Here is a 15,526-nt window from a genome sequence, read left to right as displayed (position 1 = left end):
ATCTCAATCACACTGTGTACCACACTGATCAAAACCTAATACAAACACCCGCCTGAAGTGAGACTATTACCTTCAGTTCTTCTGTAATCTATTTCATGTGGACAGCAAGCTAAAAGGAGTCTGTCACAAGAGCAAAGTTGTTCCAAAGATCTGGTAGGGTTTAGCTGGAATTAATGCCTACCTAGCCACTTTGATTTTACTTTAAAAAAAAAAAAAAGGGTGATGGCCAAATTCTTATAAAACCTGTACAAGAAATTTGAAGGCCTTTACCTAGCACTTCTTACCATGACAAAATCTTACACATTTTCAACAGACTTATTATACACATTAGAAGAAAGCAAAATACAAAACAGGAAACAAAACAAACGACCTCATAATAGTTAATAAGCTCTAGTTATTTTAGTACTTCAAGTGTTCTTTAACTTTTGCCTCAAGAAACAAAACTGAAAACCACTGCCACCCAAGATGCTTGAAAATTACATTTTCCTACAAACCTTGTACAAAAGCCATAGCCAACTTCTTGCATGAAATCTGCCAGAGAACTCTCCATCATGGTTTTGGCTATCCCTCCAGAATCAGGCAGGATCCTGTCCATTAGAATGTCCCGTTTTTCAGGGTATAGAAGTGGTGCAAGCACCACAGGGCAACGTTCCTGGGGAAAATCTAAAGGCAAGAGTAACAAAAAAAAAAAAAAAACCACGCATCAAAACCCCCACAACACCAGTTGCATGCAAACAGCTACTCAAAATAACTGGATTGCTGTGCTAGAGTTTTCCTGCTGCTGTGGAAATCAAGAGGGCACTCATGCAGCATTCCTCCATCCCACCTCCCAGTTCTGTACCGGCACTTGGATATTCCTAGAGAAGACGACTGTAGAACAGACTGGGTTCATACAGGTTCCCTGCAGCTGCCCAAAAGGGCTGGAAGCTGCGCTGGTGGTAAGTTTAGAACTAGATTGTCACTAACAACAGTCATCCAAAAAAAGCACAGAGCAGGAAACAATACAGCAGTACAGCAAAAGCCTCTCCTCCAAATCCGGAAGTATTAGGAAACAAAGGATCTGCTATTGAGTCCAGGAAGCCTAGCAAATCTAAACCAGGCACTTGGGCAGGGAAAGGGAGACCACTCCCTTCTTCCTTCCAGGGAAGCAAAATTTGAGAGAAACAGTAATGAGAGGACCAGATGAGTTGGTTGGAGCTTTGTTTACATTGGAAAGCAGCAAAGACACTTTATGGGTGGGCTTTCCTGAGACAGCATTATCTTGAAGATGATGCATAGTGTCTCCATGTTCTTCAGGGCCATTCAGAGAAGAGTTCCCAATTTCCCAAAGCAAAGCGAGGGGAATTACAGATGCTAATACACTAATCTTCTTTAAAGTTTATGACCTAAGAAGTTATACTTAAACAGAAAATATTTTGCTCTTCTACAAAGGGTGCAGAACCAAGGAGTGGGTTGAGTTAAATTCAGTTAGCTTCTCGAGTCCAAATCCTCCTAATTCTGATGGGTTTACAGCAAACACTTGTTTCGGAAAGGAAGAGACTACCACACTGGTAACGTCCCCTGCTGTCACACAAAGGCCATGGTAGCTTCCAGGAAATGAACCAGAGTTTTATTCGAAAGCGTTTCCCTCACTGCGCTAGTGTTTCCTCATAGATCTGCACCCAATATAGACAACCTAGCACTTAAAATCCACCGATTTGAAATGGTAATGTACGTTCCTTGCACTGTAAGGAGTTCAAGTTTTTCAACTGCAGTGCAGAGTTGCTTTAGTTAGACCCACAAATACCATCCCAAAAGCAAGCAAACAGAGACTTGAATATCACCTACTTAATTATTTATCACAACATACTCTTCAAAAAAAAAACAAACCAACAACTTAAGACCATGTTACTGCTCACTGAAAACCAGTATATTATAGCCAGATGCCAAAACAGCAGTATCTTTCTGTCAGTTTAGAGTTACAAAAGTTTACCAAGTTCTACTTCCCCACCGTTTCAGTCTGCACTGACAGTAAGTTACAGAAATCCCCCTCAAAGTCTGCATTTAGCCAAGGCTTCCTGAACACCACCACACTTACCTCTACGTAATGTTTTGAGGAAAGCGTCAATTTGTTCCTGTCCTACCCCAAAGGCTCCCTTCTGCCCAAAAAGGAGATGGGAGAGGAGAAGGTGCAGGACCTCTATTGCAATATCTTGGAAGCCACCTTCTTGATTTCCACTGACGTCCGCGTCAATGTAAGAGCGCAAAAGATCCGGGAGTTTCTGTTTGATAAACTGGGCAGCTTTTGAAAACAAAAGAGGCTAGAGTCAAAACCTGGATTTTCTTTTTAATATGAAGACTATTTAGCTAGGTACCATTCTCTTAATCTGAGTTTGTTTACCACAAGCCACAACAGTTCAGATTTAAATAGAAGTCTCATAATCCATACCTCAGAACTCAAGTACTAACCAACAACTAAAAAGTAAGATATCACAGTACCTCAATTTGATTCATTATCTAGCAAATCATTTATGAAAGGGACCTCCAACTTGATATAAGACAAGATGACTGCCATCTATTGCCCCTCTCCAAATAGAGGGTGTTAGACTTCAAGAGCATTCCTGATTGCAAGGTCTTGCATTACTTGGGTCACACATCTATCCATCTAGAAATCCCACTGCTTAAAAAGAAAACAGGTGTCCCTGCTGCAGTACTCTGGATGCTTCACTTACCAAAACCTCGTAGATCTGAGCTGAAAGAGTTCAGTAAAGCGAGACCAAAAATCACCTACAAACAAGAACAAATATCATAGTAAGGGGACATCATCCTTTCTAACAAGCTCAGTCAAAAAAACAAAAATATTTTTGAAATAAATTTCACCTACCTCTTGAACTTTACTTAATTTGATGACTTTACTCAATTGGGCAAATAAATGGGGTGAAGGCTTTAGACTCTAAAACAGGAAAAAGTTAAATGGAAGCTGTTATGTGATTAGTCTCATTTGAATGTGGTAGACTATCTAGAGTTTACTTGCACATCTGGAATATTAGTAACTATTCTGCTATTTTTGGATACACCTAGACTAAAAGTTTCTTCTGTGTATCTCACACTTTCACTACTAAACACTCATCACGCCTTTCATACCGAAAAAAACAGGAGCACTGATGATTTATTTTGGTTCTGGCTGCCACAAACAAGAAAACATATTAACATTAGATTAAACTTTAAAATTAGTTGGCAGTCATTCTGACCAATTCAATAACTTGCTCCATTTAACAAAAAAAAAAAAAAAAAACCCAAAACCAAAAACTTCTGGGAAAACTTTTTGAAGACTTCCATACAGCCAATCTTAGCCATTAAAAAAACCCAGGAAAAAAAAAAAGGGAAAACCAGTAGGTTTCCTATAGACTGTTTCACTGCAGTGTCTGACACAGGGATCCCCTTTAAGAAGCGTACAAACCTTCTGATAGTGCAAGGGATTGTCAATGGCGTAGGACAGCGTCGAGATAAAGTTTGGTTTTGTGATCAGCGACGCACACTCCTGGATCAGAAATTGAGTCTGGAAAGAACAAGGTAACTTGAACACTCATTTTTTGGTAACAGGGAAATAAAAAAAAAAACTTCTACTGTTCACTGTGTGTGTTACAACCTAACAAAGCTAACATGCTTAAGCCTTAAGTACCCAAATTCTCATTAACTAGTTTCTTTTCATTCAATTTTTCTTTTGTTTAGTTTGTTTTTTCTTTTAAGACTGAGAAAGTGATCAAACATTCTCCATCACATGTGCAATGATTCATTTCCTGTATACATCCTCACACACTGCAATAGATAATTTAAGAATATTTGATTCCTGTTTATGGGCTAGAAAGTCTGTGGCAAAATTGCTCAAGGATGAAAACACTCCTCAGAGCAGACATAGCCAGCACCAGAAGTGCCAGTTAGTGGATTGGGACAAAGTTTTAAAAGACAAAGAAAGGCTTTCAAAATAGAGCACTGCATGTGGTAGAAAGAGCAATTGTACTGAAGCGATCTGTTTTTCCAGATCGAGGGACTGTAAGAGTCAGATATCAACAATTTGTTGTTTTCTGACTTGAGGACTGGCAAAAAGGTGCTTGCAATTTAAAAGCCAGACATGAGAAAAGACGTTTACTTGAAGCTACTACCTCTAAGCCACCTTTGTGCTTAAAATGGATCAAATCTTACTGCAAATTTTTAACAACCAAAACTAATAAGCATATGCCTCATTGCAAACCGTACCTGATGAAAATCTTTGCCACTGCTTTTACCATCGCCACTGAAATCCACGTGCGAGAATAGACAGCGTAGTAAATGCCTGTCTGCCTCGGGACCGTGCCTATTCACAATCTGGAAAAAAAAAAAAAACACCACAAAAAAACCCCAACTTGGTAACAAACGGTCATTACAGAGCAAGATCTGGGTCTAGTACTGGGGATACAGTGGTACTCCTAGCGGTTAAGTGCTCTACAGTTTTAGCAAAACTGCTAAGAATGCTGCTTTTTAATCAGTAACCAAGAAACCAAGTTATTAACCCTATTTGCAAATGAAAAGTATAAAGCAAGAGATAAAGAATCTAGACACAAGTCATTGACACAGAAGCCATGCATTTCATGGGTAGTACTTTTAAAAAGCTAAGTAAAAAGGGGGTTTCAGGTCACCCAGAAGATGATTTCAAGCCTCTCTGCCACCAAAGCAGCCCAGAATCCACCCAGTGTCATGGCCTCACTCTTCCCCATTTCTTCCCACAGCTACAGTGCCCAACTCTGCAAGAGTGCAGCCTTTGGACAGTCTGCACCTCTGTGCTCTGCCTCTGTAGCAGGAATTTATCCCAGCGACAAACCATGAAACCGCATCTTCACTGACCACGCAGGCAGCTTTTACCTTGTCTCACAACTGACTCGACTGCCATTATGCCAGCGTCTTTTAAGACATAAGGGAATACTATACAGGCAGTGTTTCCTGCCATCTAAAGCAAAAAGTTCATCTCAAACTTGCTCATTAGCAAGCTTTAGAAATCAAATACCACATGCTGAACACCTGCAGCTGAGACATTTTACCAAGTCTTTCCCCTGTCATTAGAGCTCATTCAACTGAATTCTACACCTCAGTCATAAATAGATGATCTGCATTCATTAGTTTGCAACACCTATCACTCATTACATCATCTTCACAGCAACATTACGTTTTTGTTAGATGCATGCCCTTTCATTTGCCTTAAGTTTAACTCTTGGCTACAGAGCAGCTCATCAGCTTGTTGTTTGAAGTATACCTTTACGTTGTTTCAACGCTCATTCATTTCTTTAAACCTCATCTAACTGGACAGCATTACTTGTTTTTAATAAAATTCATACTGGCAGAAATTTGAAGTCACTTTATCACCAGTAGCTTGCTTCTTTTGTCCAAACAGTAGCAGCTAACATCAAATCCAACCTTCATCTATTGGCAAAGTTTTTACCATTGTTTCCCCATTTCTAGCTGCAGGACAGACACAATGTTTGCCAGTACAAACCAGCAGCTCTGCCTAAGCTCTGACTGCCTCCACCAACCCCACTGCTTCACCACGTCATAAATATCCTTGTTTGCCAGTAATTTCTTTGTGCAAAAAAGACAAACAGCGTTGCTTTAGGCTGTGTCCACTCCAGCTCTGCCGCTTCTGATTGTTCTCATGTCAATTCTTCTCCCGTTATCTGACACTACGTTTCCCTCTCTCTCACAGCCTGCTTATTCCAGTGGCTGCCAAGTTTTGATCTGCTGGAAAGAAACATCCGAGTCGGATATAGCTCTGTTTCTTGACCAGAGGCTAGAATATACATGCTTATGATATGTCAGTCCAGAGTAAATAGCCCACTCCAGTTATGTTGACAGCACTGTCTTCGAAGGCAGCCACCCCCCATGATTAGATAGGAAGATGTTCGGATTGGTGCAAAAGGCAGCAAACCTGAATTGACAGCACGCTCTACTAGTTAGCTCAGGCTTCAGAAAACAGGGAATTTGTTTAGGCAATCTCAATTAAATACGTAGATTTAGATGTGCTAACAAGACTGGCACGAAGCTGGATCAATCTCCTAGGGAGCTATCTGGTGCCGTGACAAAGACGAATTCATCAAAGCAGATGGATGCGGAAGAAAAACGTACATAATAAAGCCATCAACACAACTTTTCTGCATCAGAATTAGATCGATTCCTTGCATAGAAGTAACTTCACAAGGTTAATAATTTGAAAATTTAGCATATGGGGAGGAGGGGAAGAGAAGGCTAGAAGTGCAGCACAGCATCTTTCAACTTGAACTACATTCACATAAAAGCTTTCCCATGGAACAGGAAATGAGAATTGCTAGTTTTCCTGTAGAAAGAGCTGAAATAAACCTTCATACTGGCAGCCTTCATACACATTTACAAGACAGTGTACCCAACCATAAAATAATCTGTAAAGACTGACTTTTTGTTTTGTTTTTTTTTTTTTACCATAAGGGTGTCCAAGCAGTGGCACAGGTTGCCCAGAGAGGTTGTGGAGTCTCCATCCATGGAGGTACTCAAAAGCTACCTTGACATACTCCTGAACAACGAGCTTTGGGTGACCCTGTTTGAGCAGGAGGTTGAACCAGATGACCTCCAGAGGTCCCTTCCAACCTCAACCATCCACAAGGATAAAGTCTGAGCCACCCATATTTGCATTTTTCATACAGAGACTAGTTGGATTTTGTTTAGGTAAACTCAGGGTGAGATCAAAAATAACTCTGCTTTTCTAGATCCTGAAAGTTTTGCTTTCCTACATGAATGTCTGCAAAGCCCTTCCTCCTCTCCAACCATGCTCTCCCTACCACTACTTCAGGAAAAAGAGACCACAAAAACTCACTTTGGAGGAAGCCATTCTTTAGAAATGGTCTCTGACAAATGCATAAAAGGTTTTTTATTAACACACATTTTATTTTTTAAAGCAGTCTTGAAGCATCACTTATGTTGCATGACTACTGAAAGCATGTTTAAGCAGAAATGAGTTCCCCAAGCTTTGCCACTGTTATGCTTGTGAGTGATATATTTAAAAGCAAGTGTCATTTTGGTCAGTCGTGACAAGAACAGCTCCAAGTATGGTTTTCCACATACTCTGTATGCTTAGATATAAGCTTTGTAAAATCGAGTGAATTATGCCAAAAATTTACACAAAGCAGTGTGCTGTGAGACAAAGTTAAAGCATGACCATATACTGCATTCAACTGTCTAAGGAAAAATTGTACTTTTGTGGTTGCTAGTTAAGTAATACCAGGAAACTTAAAACCAGACAAGGGATTGTGGAGATTTTAGGGATTTTGTCTTGAAATCTTAGATCTGTCCTATAACCAAACACACACAAACCGGCCATTTCCACAAAGCAGTTTCCAGTCTCTCAGCCCAGTCTAAGAGGACTGCCTTGAAGGGTAAGGAACAATCTGTCCCTGTTTTAGGGATCTATATCCCAACCAAATGGCAGATTGACCACATCTTCTCCCAAATCAAAGAAATGTTTATTATCTTTTACATAAGTGTTCATGACAGATCTGCAAGTCATACCTCCATCACACCTTGCTGCAAAAATCATGTTGAAACCAATAGTGATGGAAAGGACAGCAGGATCTCAGACGAACTCCCTGCAAGTACTGAACTTGCAAAAACACGGAAACTTTACAAAAGTTACAAGAGATGTCGTCCATCTCCACAGTTTACGAGATCACTTTAAGCAGTGAAGACTGCTGAAATTGCTCCCTCTTACCTCAAGATAAGTAATGAATGCACTTTTAACAGTCAGCTGTTACCAGAAACTCCCTGTGCTTAAGCCCTCTGGCCTCCTAATCTGACTGAAATCACTGCAGGACTGCACTACTATCAGGAAAAAAAAAAAAGTTTAACTGGCCCAGCTGTCTGCTGGGAACTGAACTAAACCAGTTTCTAAAACTGGCTCAGTAACATTCACTTCCTCCTAAGCACTCCACTGCGGGTAACACTTTTCAGTCCATCCTCCTAGTCAGAACTATTTTTACAAGGGTCAGTTAACCCAGAATTCTTGCCCAGATCATAGATATTTGGGTTTCAATCTGCAGTTACTCTACCTGCCTTTAGAAAACCCAGGGCCAAGAAAACCAGCTCGGCTTCACCACCAAGCCACACCGCATCGAATGAGATGAGGAGCAAAAGACTTCCATCCGAGGTAAGTGAAAGCATTCAGGTGTAAGTAACCATGTATTCATGATTTCAGTGCAACAACTCTGAACAGTTAATGTACACATTCTCCTCCCTCTCCCAATTAGTGTTCTGTGAAGTGTCCTAAAGTTGAAAGATTTAACCTGAAGGAGTTTGGAAAGCTTTGCATACCATGCTTCAAGAGAAGCAGTTAATCCTAATATTCAACTACAAAGTTAATATTTGGTCTCAGCTCTGAGCTGCTGTATTCCATAATCTTGTAGAGGAAACCAATAGGAATATCAGAGACGTGAGCTGCGATTCTCAACACTGCTGAAAACAGCACACAATAATGCACATGAGAGCACCACAGAGTACAATTCAGATGGGAAGAGACACTCCATTTGACACTCCTATGTTTTCTTTCCAAAGTTTATTTTGTAGTATCATCAGCTTACTTACATGCTGTATTTCCTGCTGGCTGGCTCGGTAGTTTTTCTTGGTTAAATTGTCCACCAGGTAGCTGATTTGAGACAAGGCCAGCGAGAGCGAGTCAAGATTCATTGCTGGTTGGGGCGGAAGCAGGCGGCCGAGCCCGGCGCAAAATCACCATTATTCCCCTTTAGTCACCTCAGAGACAGGTTAATTTTTTTTCCCCCAATTAGCCTGTATCTGATTCTGTGTTACTTTCTTCAGCTCTTCTTTCTCAGTTGTCTTCCTCTGTTCTGAAACATGGCACCTGAAAGACAGTATTACATTAGATTTAAGTTCTGCAGCAACTTTACAGCTACATTCCAGGCACTGCTGTTAACTTGCTATGGAACACTACCAGTTATTTTAAAATAAGGGTTTTTTTTATTTGGCGTTTTCTTTTAATTTAAAAAATATCTTTAAGCTGTTTATATGGTGTTAAAAACAGTTAGTGGTTTCTCTGTATTTTCTTCTTCCACCAGAACACTACAGGGTAGAAAGTTTAAATCTTAAAAGCATTATGCCTTGGAGCCTTTTCTTTTATATTTTTGCTTACAAGCTGGCTTGGCAACCAAGAAAAATAAAGTTTAACAAAGAAATTGATAATACAGACATGTTTGATAGCCTAACTTACATAAATCATCTGACATCCCTATGTGCACAAGGAAAAAGAACTAATTCCAAGTTTTTACAACATGAGCTTAGCTGTTTTCACACTCCCCGACCACATTTATTCATTTCTGCATTTTGCCAGCCTGAAGGAGCTAGCAAACAGCTCAGTCAGAAGAATGACTACCCTTTCAGCACTGTGAGAAAGAAGAAAACGAGATGCATAATGAATTAGATACCACAGCTCAACAATCAAGAGGTCAATCATTCAAAGCATCCATCACAAGTTTATATTTAAAAAAGTGCTTTTTAACCATCTCTGTACTCACTACCGTGAAAGTATATGCACTCAACCATACACATCAAAACAGGCAATTGTGAATGAGCAACACACAAAGAAGTGCAATAAACTAACCCTAACATTTGGCTTGTACTGAAACAGCTTTCCAGTGAGCTACAACAGCAGAGCTTGCCAGCTTAATAAATTTCTATGACAACACAAAACTTGGCACTTGACATCTCGTCTGTTAAATTACAGATTGCCAATGGGATAAAACTGCATCCCAAAGCAAGTCCTGCATAACCAACAGTCTGAGGAGTCTCAAAGGAAGCTATAAGCTACTCTGAGAAGCAGCACTGCAATTTATCAGAGGTGGAATAAAGCTGGAGAGTCACCGTTTTAAAGCATCAAAGCACAAAGGTCACTAGGCTTTGCGCCAGGAGTCTGAAGGTGCCTTTTTTCAGAATAAAAACTATTGCTTTACTGTCTTGGCTATACAGCCAAAACCACCAGTACACAATTTCTGCCTCATCACCAAGACAGATCACACAGGTGATGCATTAACTTGGCACGCAGAATGCTGAGGGCAAATCAGTTCAGCGAGCAGCCCCTGCAGCAGCATGGCTTCACACGCTGGCCATCCTCCTGCGAGAACTCCACAGGAACAGATCCAAGGCAAGCTGGAAAGGCTGTGCTGGGGAGAACGAGAACTCTCCCCCTTCCCTCACCCTTTATACAAAGGTTTTCACTTGCTTACACTTAGATCTACAGCTTATTTAACATCTGCCTACACTTTACAACATCAGGAGCAACAAATCCTGTCACAGGCGATGAAGAGCATGCTGCTCTTCAGAGAAGTTTATTAGATTAGATAAAAACATGGGTGAACTATTTGTAAGGAAAGTCAAGTCATCAACCGACTTCCAGACTTCCATCATGCCACAGAAAACCCTGCGTACTCCTAGAAGCTATGCAAGATCTTACTTACACAAGAAAACTTACACCTCATGAAAAAGAAATTTTCAAGCAGTAATATTGAAAGCATTCTTCAATGACAAGGCAGTTGGGCTACTAAAGAATTTCAGCACGTTTAAAACTGCAGCAACAAGAAAAATTGGAAGTTTTCTACAATTCTTTCTCATACATCTGATGAGCTATAATTCATTACCTTTATTTACAGGTTTAAAAGGCCACTGGCTGTGAAACAGCTTTGTAGAAAGGAGGTGAGTACAAAAGTTATCAAGATTTCTCAGTAGAGCAGTACCTGACTGGTTTGGGTTTTTTAAACAACACTATTCCTCTTTTGGAATAACCCAGAAAGTGTCACTGGGCTTGGCAAATACACACTTTCCAAGACATTCTTACAGGCAAGGTGTAACATAAGGGATCAACATAAATCTTCTCAAAAACATTTGTTAAAAATCAAGCAGACAGACCACCATGCCACAGTACGTACACCTACAAAAAGCACCGTGAGGAGCTAGTAAGGGGAATTCAGGCCCTGTCAGAGCATCGGATTCCAGCAACCAGCCCAAAGAACTCAAGAGCTGGTTGAACTCAGGACTCAAGAACAGGACCCAAACAGAAACTCTGACTCAGTCACTTTTAAGGCAGTGACAGAAGTTTCAGATTTTGCCTTTCAGGCCCCTAGGAAGTAAATCCACATTTCTCTGGGAACTGTTCCGCAGACCAACACAAACAGCACAGCAATCACACCTACTCCACCCCCCAAAAAATCAAGCTTTTAGGTGCTGGAGCTCTTGAGTGGGGCTGAGACATAAATCTGGTCCTCCCTGCTGCCACACAATCCCCTGCAGAGCACTGAGACTGACCATCCCACTCCCTGTTAGCATCACTGTTTCCTTCCAAGAAAAGCAGGGACTACCATCTTTAATGCTTTAATTGCATGGAAGCATAACAAGCTTTGCCGCTTTCTAACTGTAAAATCCGGCAGTGCCACCAGAGAACCCAAACTGGGGTCAAAATGGGATTTTCCCTTTCAAGGAAGCAGAACAAGAGCCCAAGCAGATACGGCGACTCAAGGACAGAACACAATAGCTGAAGGAAGCAGCTTCCTATTTATGTTCTAAATATACAGTTTGCACAGTATGTATCTCGATACACAGAAAAAAACCAACAGATCTCACAAGCACCAGACTGACAAACAGCATTTCAGAGTTTCAAATGGTGCAACCTAACTTACAGTAGTATATAAAATCAGAGTAATTAAGGGAGCCCTGCCCAGAAAGCAGAAGTGCACAGGTACCTCTCTGGTCAGGCAAGGCAAGGCTAAAATTCAATTTCTACAGCACTGATTACGAAAGCTATGAATGCTACACAAAGCAGACTTTATTTTTAGATGCATATATTCTCAGTGGGAATGAATCTCCCTACACTGGCCTCAACAATCCAGGCTTTCAGACCATGGGACAAACCTGCCATCTTTACACATTCAGAGAAGTCAGGTCTCAGCCAGAGAGCGCTTACCAAAAAAATTTAGATTTGCTGACAAAATTACCTACTTTCAATTACAGATCCTATGATACAGTAATGGGTTGAGCTATCAGACACGGGACTGGGAAGCTCTTACGATATCACCATTTTATATTGTGCAACACAGCTGACTTAAGAGGTAGAAAATATTTACCAATATCTACAGTACTACATAGCCTGAGCACTTTCTAAGGAAATCAACAGGTCACCAGCAAAACATTTGGCATCTATTTCAGCAGGCTCTTTCCAACAGCAGAGTTCTGTTGGGTTATTAAAACATAAATATGATACAATCTTAGGCAAGAATCCCAAAGTCACAAAACAGAGAGGGCCAATATGTAACCAGCAGTCACATGTGACAAAAACACTCTACTAACCGGAAGCAGATCACCAGGAGCACCTAAGCCTTGCTGCTGAAGATGACAAACCTGAAGCCTTCCACAAATTTGGAAACAGCCTTACAAAGTAATTTCAAAATTACTTTAAACTGAACTTTGGTTTTTTTTTTTTTTTTTAGTATTTCGCAGAGGTATGTAACTACCACAAGTGGGTCTAAAGAGCTGTAAAGATTTTAGGCCACGTGTGTATTGCATGTGGATATAACAGCTCCAGTAACAGAAACAGCAACGTTTGCTGATTAGTTTCTAAACTCCCAGCAAAAGCCATCATATAAAGCACGCTAAAAGCGTCACAGCTAAACCTGTTCTTCAGAACACAGTCTCTCACCCACTTCTCAAACCCATGCACAAACAGAACGTACGGAAGAGCAGCACACCTCTGGCAAGACCCATGTGAGAAGCACTCCAGGGGAGGAAGGGGGTTCTGAATCATGTAGGTTAGATTTCAGGATGTCTATCATTTCAAAATCTACAGAGAGAAAAACCTTACAGCATAAGTCACATCAATGGCAAAATAAGCTACTGATTAATTTGACCGGTTCAAATTTCAGTGTTTACACGTAGAAAAGCCACCTGAACATTCCATTTACTAGAAAACTGCACACAATTACAGTCAACTGGAAGCCACGATGCTGATTAGACATGGTAACTTTAGTTTACAGAGAGTGGCTGAACTAAGCACGTACGTTTGTTCCCATACTTTGAGGCCAGTTAAGTTTCAGGTTTGGAACCCACCTCAAATATATCAGGCATGCATCAATCATGACAGCCGCTTCAGGCATTTTCACATCTCAAGTAAGACTGTTTACAAAAATATTCAAGAAACTCTCACTTCCTACTTTCCCTTCATTCAAACACTGCAGGACAAGGTTCCCATTGGAGGGAAGTTAAGGAAATTTAAGAACCCGTTCTCAAAGGCTTTGTGCTGTTTTCCCACTCAAAAAGTGTTTTAGAATAGTTAAATACATTTCAAAAGGCAAAGGGGAACAGCAATATTCATGTATTAGGGATAGCTATAGAACAAAAAAGGAATCTGGCTAAAATAGTCCATGTCCTTAACCATGATTCTCAGTGGTAAGAATTACCAACACAATTTAGTGCTGACCCATCACAGGGGTCCCAAAACTTCACTGCCATAACTAAGTTACATTTGCACAGTTTCTCTTCCACATATTCAACTGAACAGCAATAGTATCCATTTCAGCATCAACTAAAATGAATCAAAAAATCTAGGAGCACCACGCTAGAAGGATGAACAGGATTAGGTATTTGTCTAAAGAGGAGAGACAGGTAGATAGCAAGCTTGCTGTGAGTTTGGTTTGGAGACACTAGGCCAACAGGATCAACAGTTAACAGCAAACTTAAGAGCATAAGTACAGAAAAAAAACAAGACAGTAAAAAGACTAGAAAGGACAAACAAGTCTATTACCAACTGACTTTGCTTCCTGTTTATAAGACAGTCACCTCACACGGGCCTGTCTAACTTATAATTTTAGACAATGCCAATGTAGTTACCTTAGAAACAGGAAACACTTAAGTTGGGCGCACAAAGAATGACTTGTCAGGTGTCATACCTGTTTTGGTACCCACTTAAAAAAAAGTTCCTCTGAGACCAGTTGTCATGCTTCCATAAGTGGGATTCACAGTCTAAGCTGGTGACGCATCAACAGACTAAGTGTCTGGTTTTGTATTTTTTAGTATTACCTCACTTCTGTTGTAAATCCACTCCAAACTGCTTGTGTTTTGTTGAAATTAAGCTATGACTGTCACTAACCTTATTATATATAAAGGGAATATGGTACTACTGTGACTTAGAGAACCACTGCAAAGCAGCTGTTTCTAACAACACAGCATCTATCAAAACAGCCAACTGTTGCCATTTCTAGTTTCAAAACAAGTAAGTCCATTTTACTGGGCAGCGTGCTCTAAACTGGTGGGCAGGGTCGAGAAGCATTTCTTCCATGTGGTCTGCAGAAAGCTTATGTCACCAGATTATTTACTATAGCTCACTGTTGGCGGGTCATTTGTTTTCCTGAGGTAAACCACAACGATGCCGATCTTCTAAAGAGACCACCGTGCTCAGCGCAGGGGTAGGCCCAACACCGGCCGCTTTTTGAGCCTCTCCGAGCTCCGCCTGTCACGACCAACGCTCCAACAGCAGACGGGGAAGAGAAATGAAAATAGCTCCACAGCCGAAAGCTTCCGTGGCCCCTGGGAGCGATCACGGCGCAGCCTGCGCCGCCGCAGCCTTCTTCCCCGCACCGAGAGCCACAGCCGCCGACCTGCAAACTCCCGCCCCGAGCCCACGAACCGGCCCGCGCCGAGGCAAAAAACCTTCCAAGTTTGCTCGGCTGCACCTCCTGTCGATGGGACGCCGGCGAAGGGGCGAGAAGCGGAGCGGGGAGCGGCGCAGGGCAGGCCAGGCCGCGGAGAGGAAGCGGTGGAACGGGGCGGGGGGGGGAGGCCTACCGGCTGCCCCATACGCATCCCCGAGCCCGGCGGGCTCCCTCTACCGGCCCCACTATCACCCACTCGGCCCCGCCGCGGCCTACACCGCCCGCCCGCCACCCCCGCTGCCAGACGGTGGCCGCGACCCCCGCCGCCGCGGAGGCTCCGGTGCTCTTCCCCCCTCCATAAACACACGCAACCCACCCGCGGGGCGGCCGGGGCTGTGCTAGAGGCCACGCTCACCTCAGAGGGCGTAGGGGAAGGCCGAAGCAGGGCGGCGGGACGGGGCCGCTGGCGCTTTTATCCTCTCGCCTCCGCCGTTTCGCTACAAAATGGCGGACAGGGTCGCGCGCTCACGTCGCGGCCTTTCCCCTCCCCCGTCCCCTCGCGGCACGCCAGCGGGGGGGCGGGGGGGCAGCGGGGGCGCGGGTGGGCGGGGCCCTCAACGAGCCTCCCACCCCCCCGCCCCCGGCGTGGCGCTCCCCCAATCAGAGCGCAGGACCGTGCGGCTTCCGCCCAATCAGCGCGGCGCGACCTCAGGGGGACGTTCTGGTGCGCTGTCCCTCCCCTCCGCGCCGAGCCAGCACCGCGCTCCCATTGGCCCGAGAGCATCGGGAGTCCTTCCTACCGTGTTGGCCAATCAGCAGGCCTCTCGTCTTACGCATGCGCACCAACC

At 42.7% G+C, this 15,526-nt stretch overlaps 1 protein-coding gene across 1 annotated transcript in view; it reads right to left on the bottom strand.

Annotated features, from left to right (window-relative positions):
- The window catches only part of CNOT1 (CCR4-NOT transcription complex subunit 1), a 61,173-nt gene extending 46,023 nt beyond the window's left edge, over positions 1 to 15,150 (bottom strand). The window contains exons 1-8 of the mRNA XM_082489665.1: positions 15,094 to 15,150; positions 8,614 to 8,890; positions 4,237 to 4,344; positions 3,440 to 3,538; positions 2,864 to 2,932; positions 2,712 to 2,766; positions 2,078 to 2,281; positions 495 to 663 (exon numbers count right to left, since the gene is read on the bottom strand). Coding sequence (XP_082345791.1) covers positions 495 to 663; positions 2,078 to 2,281; positions 2,712 to 2,766; positions 2,864 to 2,932; positions 3,440 to 3,538; positions 4,237 to 4,344; positions 8,614 to 8,715 — 806 coding nt within the window. The 5' untranslated portion in view covers positions 8,716 to 8,890; positions 15,094 to 15,150. The remainder of the gene's footprint in view (positions 1 to 494; positions 664 to 2,077; positions 2,282 to 2,711; positions 2,767 to 2,863; positions 2,933 to 3,439; positions 3,539 to 4,236; positions 4,345 to 8,613; positions 8,891 to 15,093) is intronic.
- Positions 15,151 to 15,526: the final 376 nt, after the last annotated feature.

This window comes from Vanellus vanellus (assembly GCF_965231255.1).
Source record: "Vanellus vanellus genome assembly, chromosome: 12".
Taxonomy (NCBI): domain Eukaryota; kingdom Metazoa; phylum Chordata; class Aves; order Charadriiformes; family Charadriidae; genus Vanellus; species Vanellus vanellus.
The sequence above is the reverse complement of the archived record's forward strand: the minus strand, read 5'-3'. Positions and strand labels throughout refer to the sequence as shown.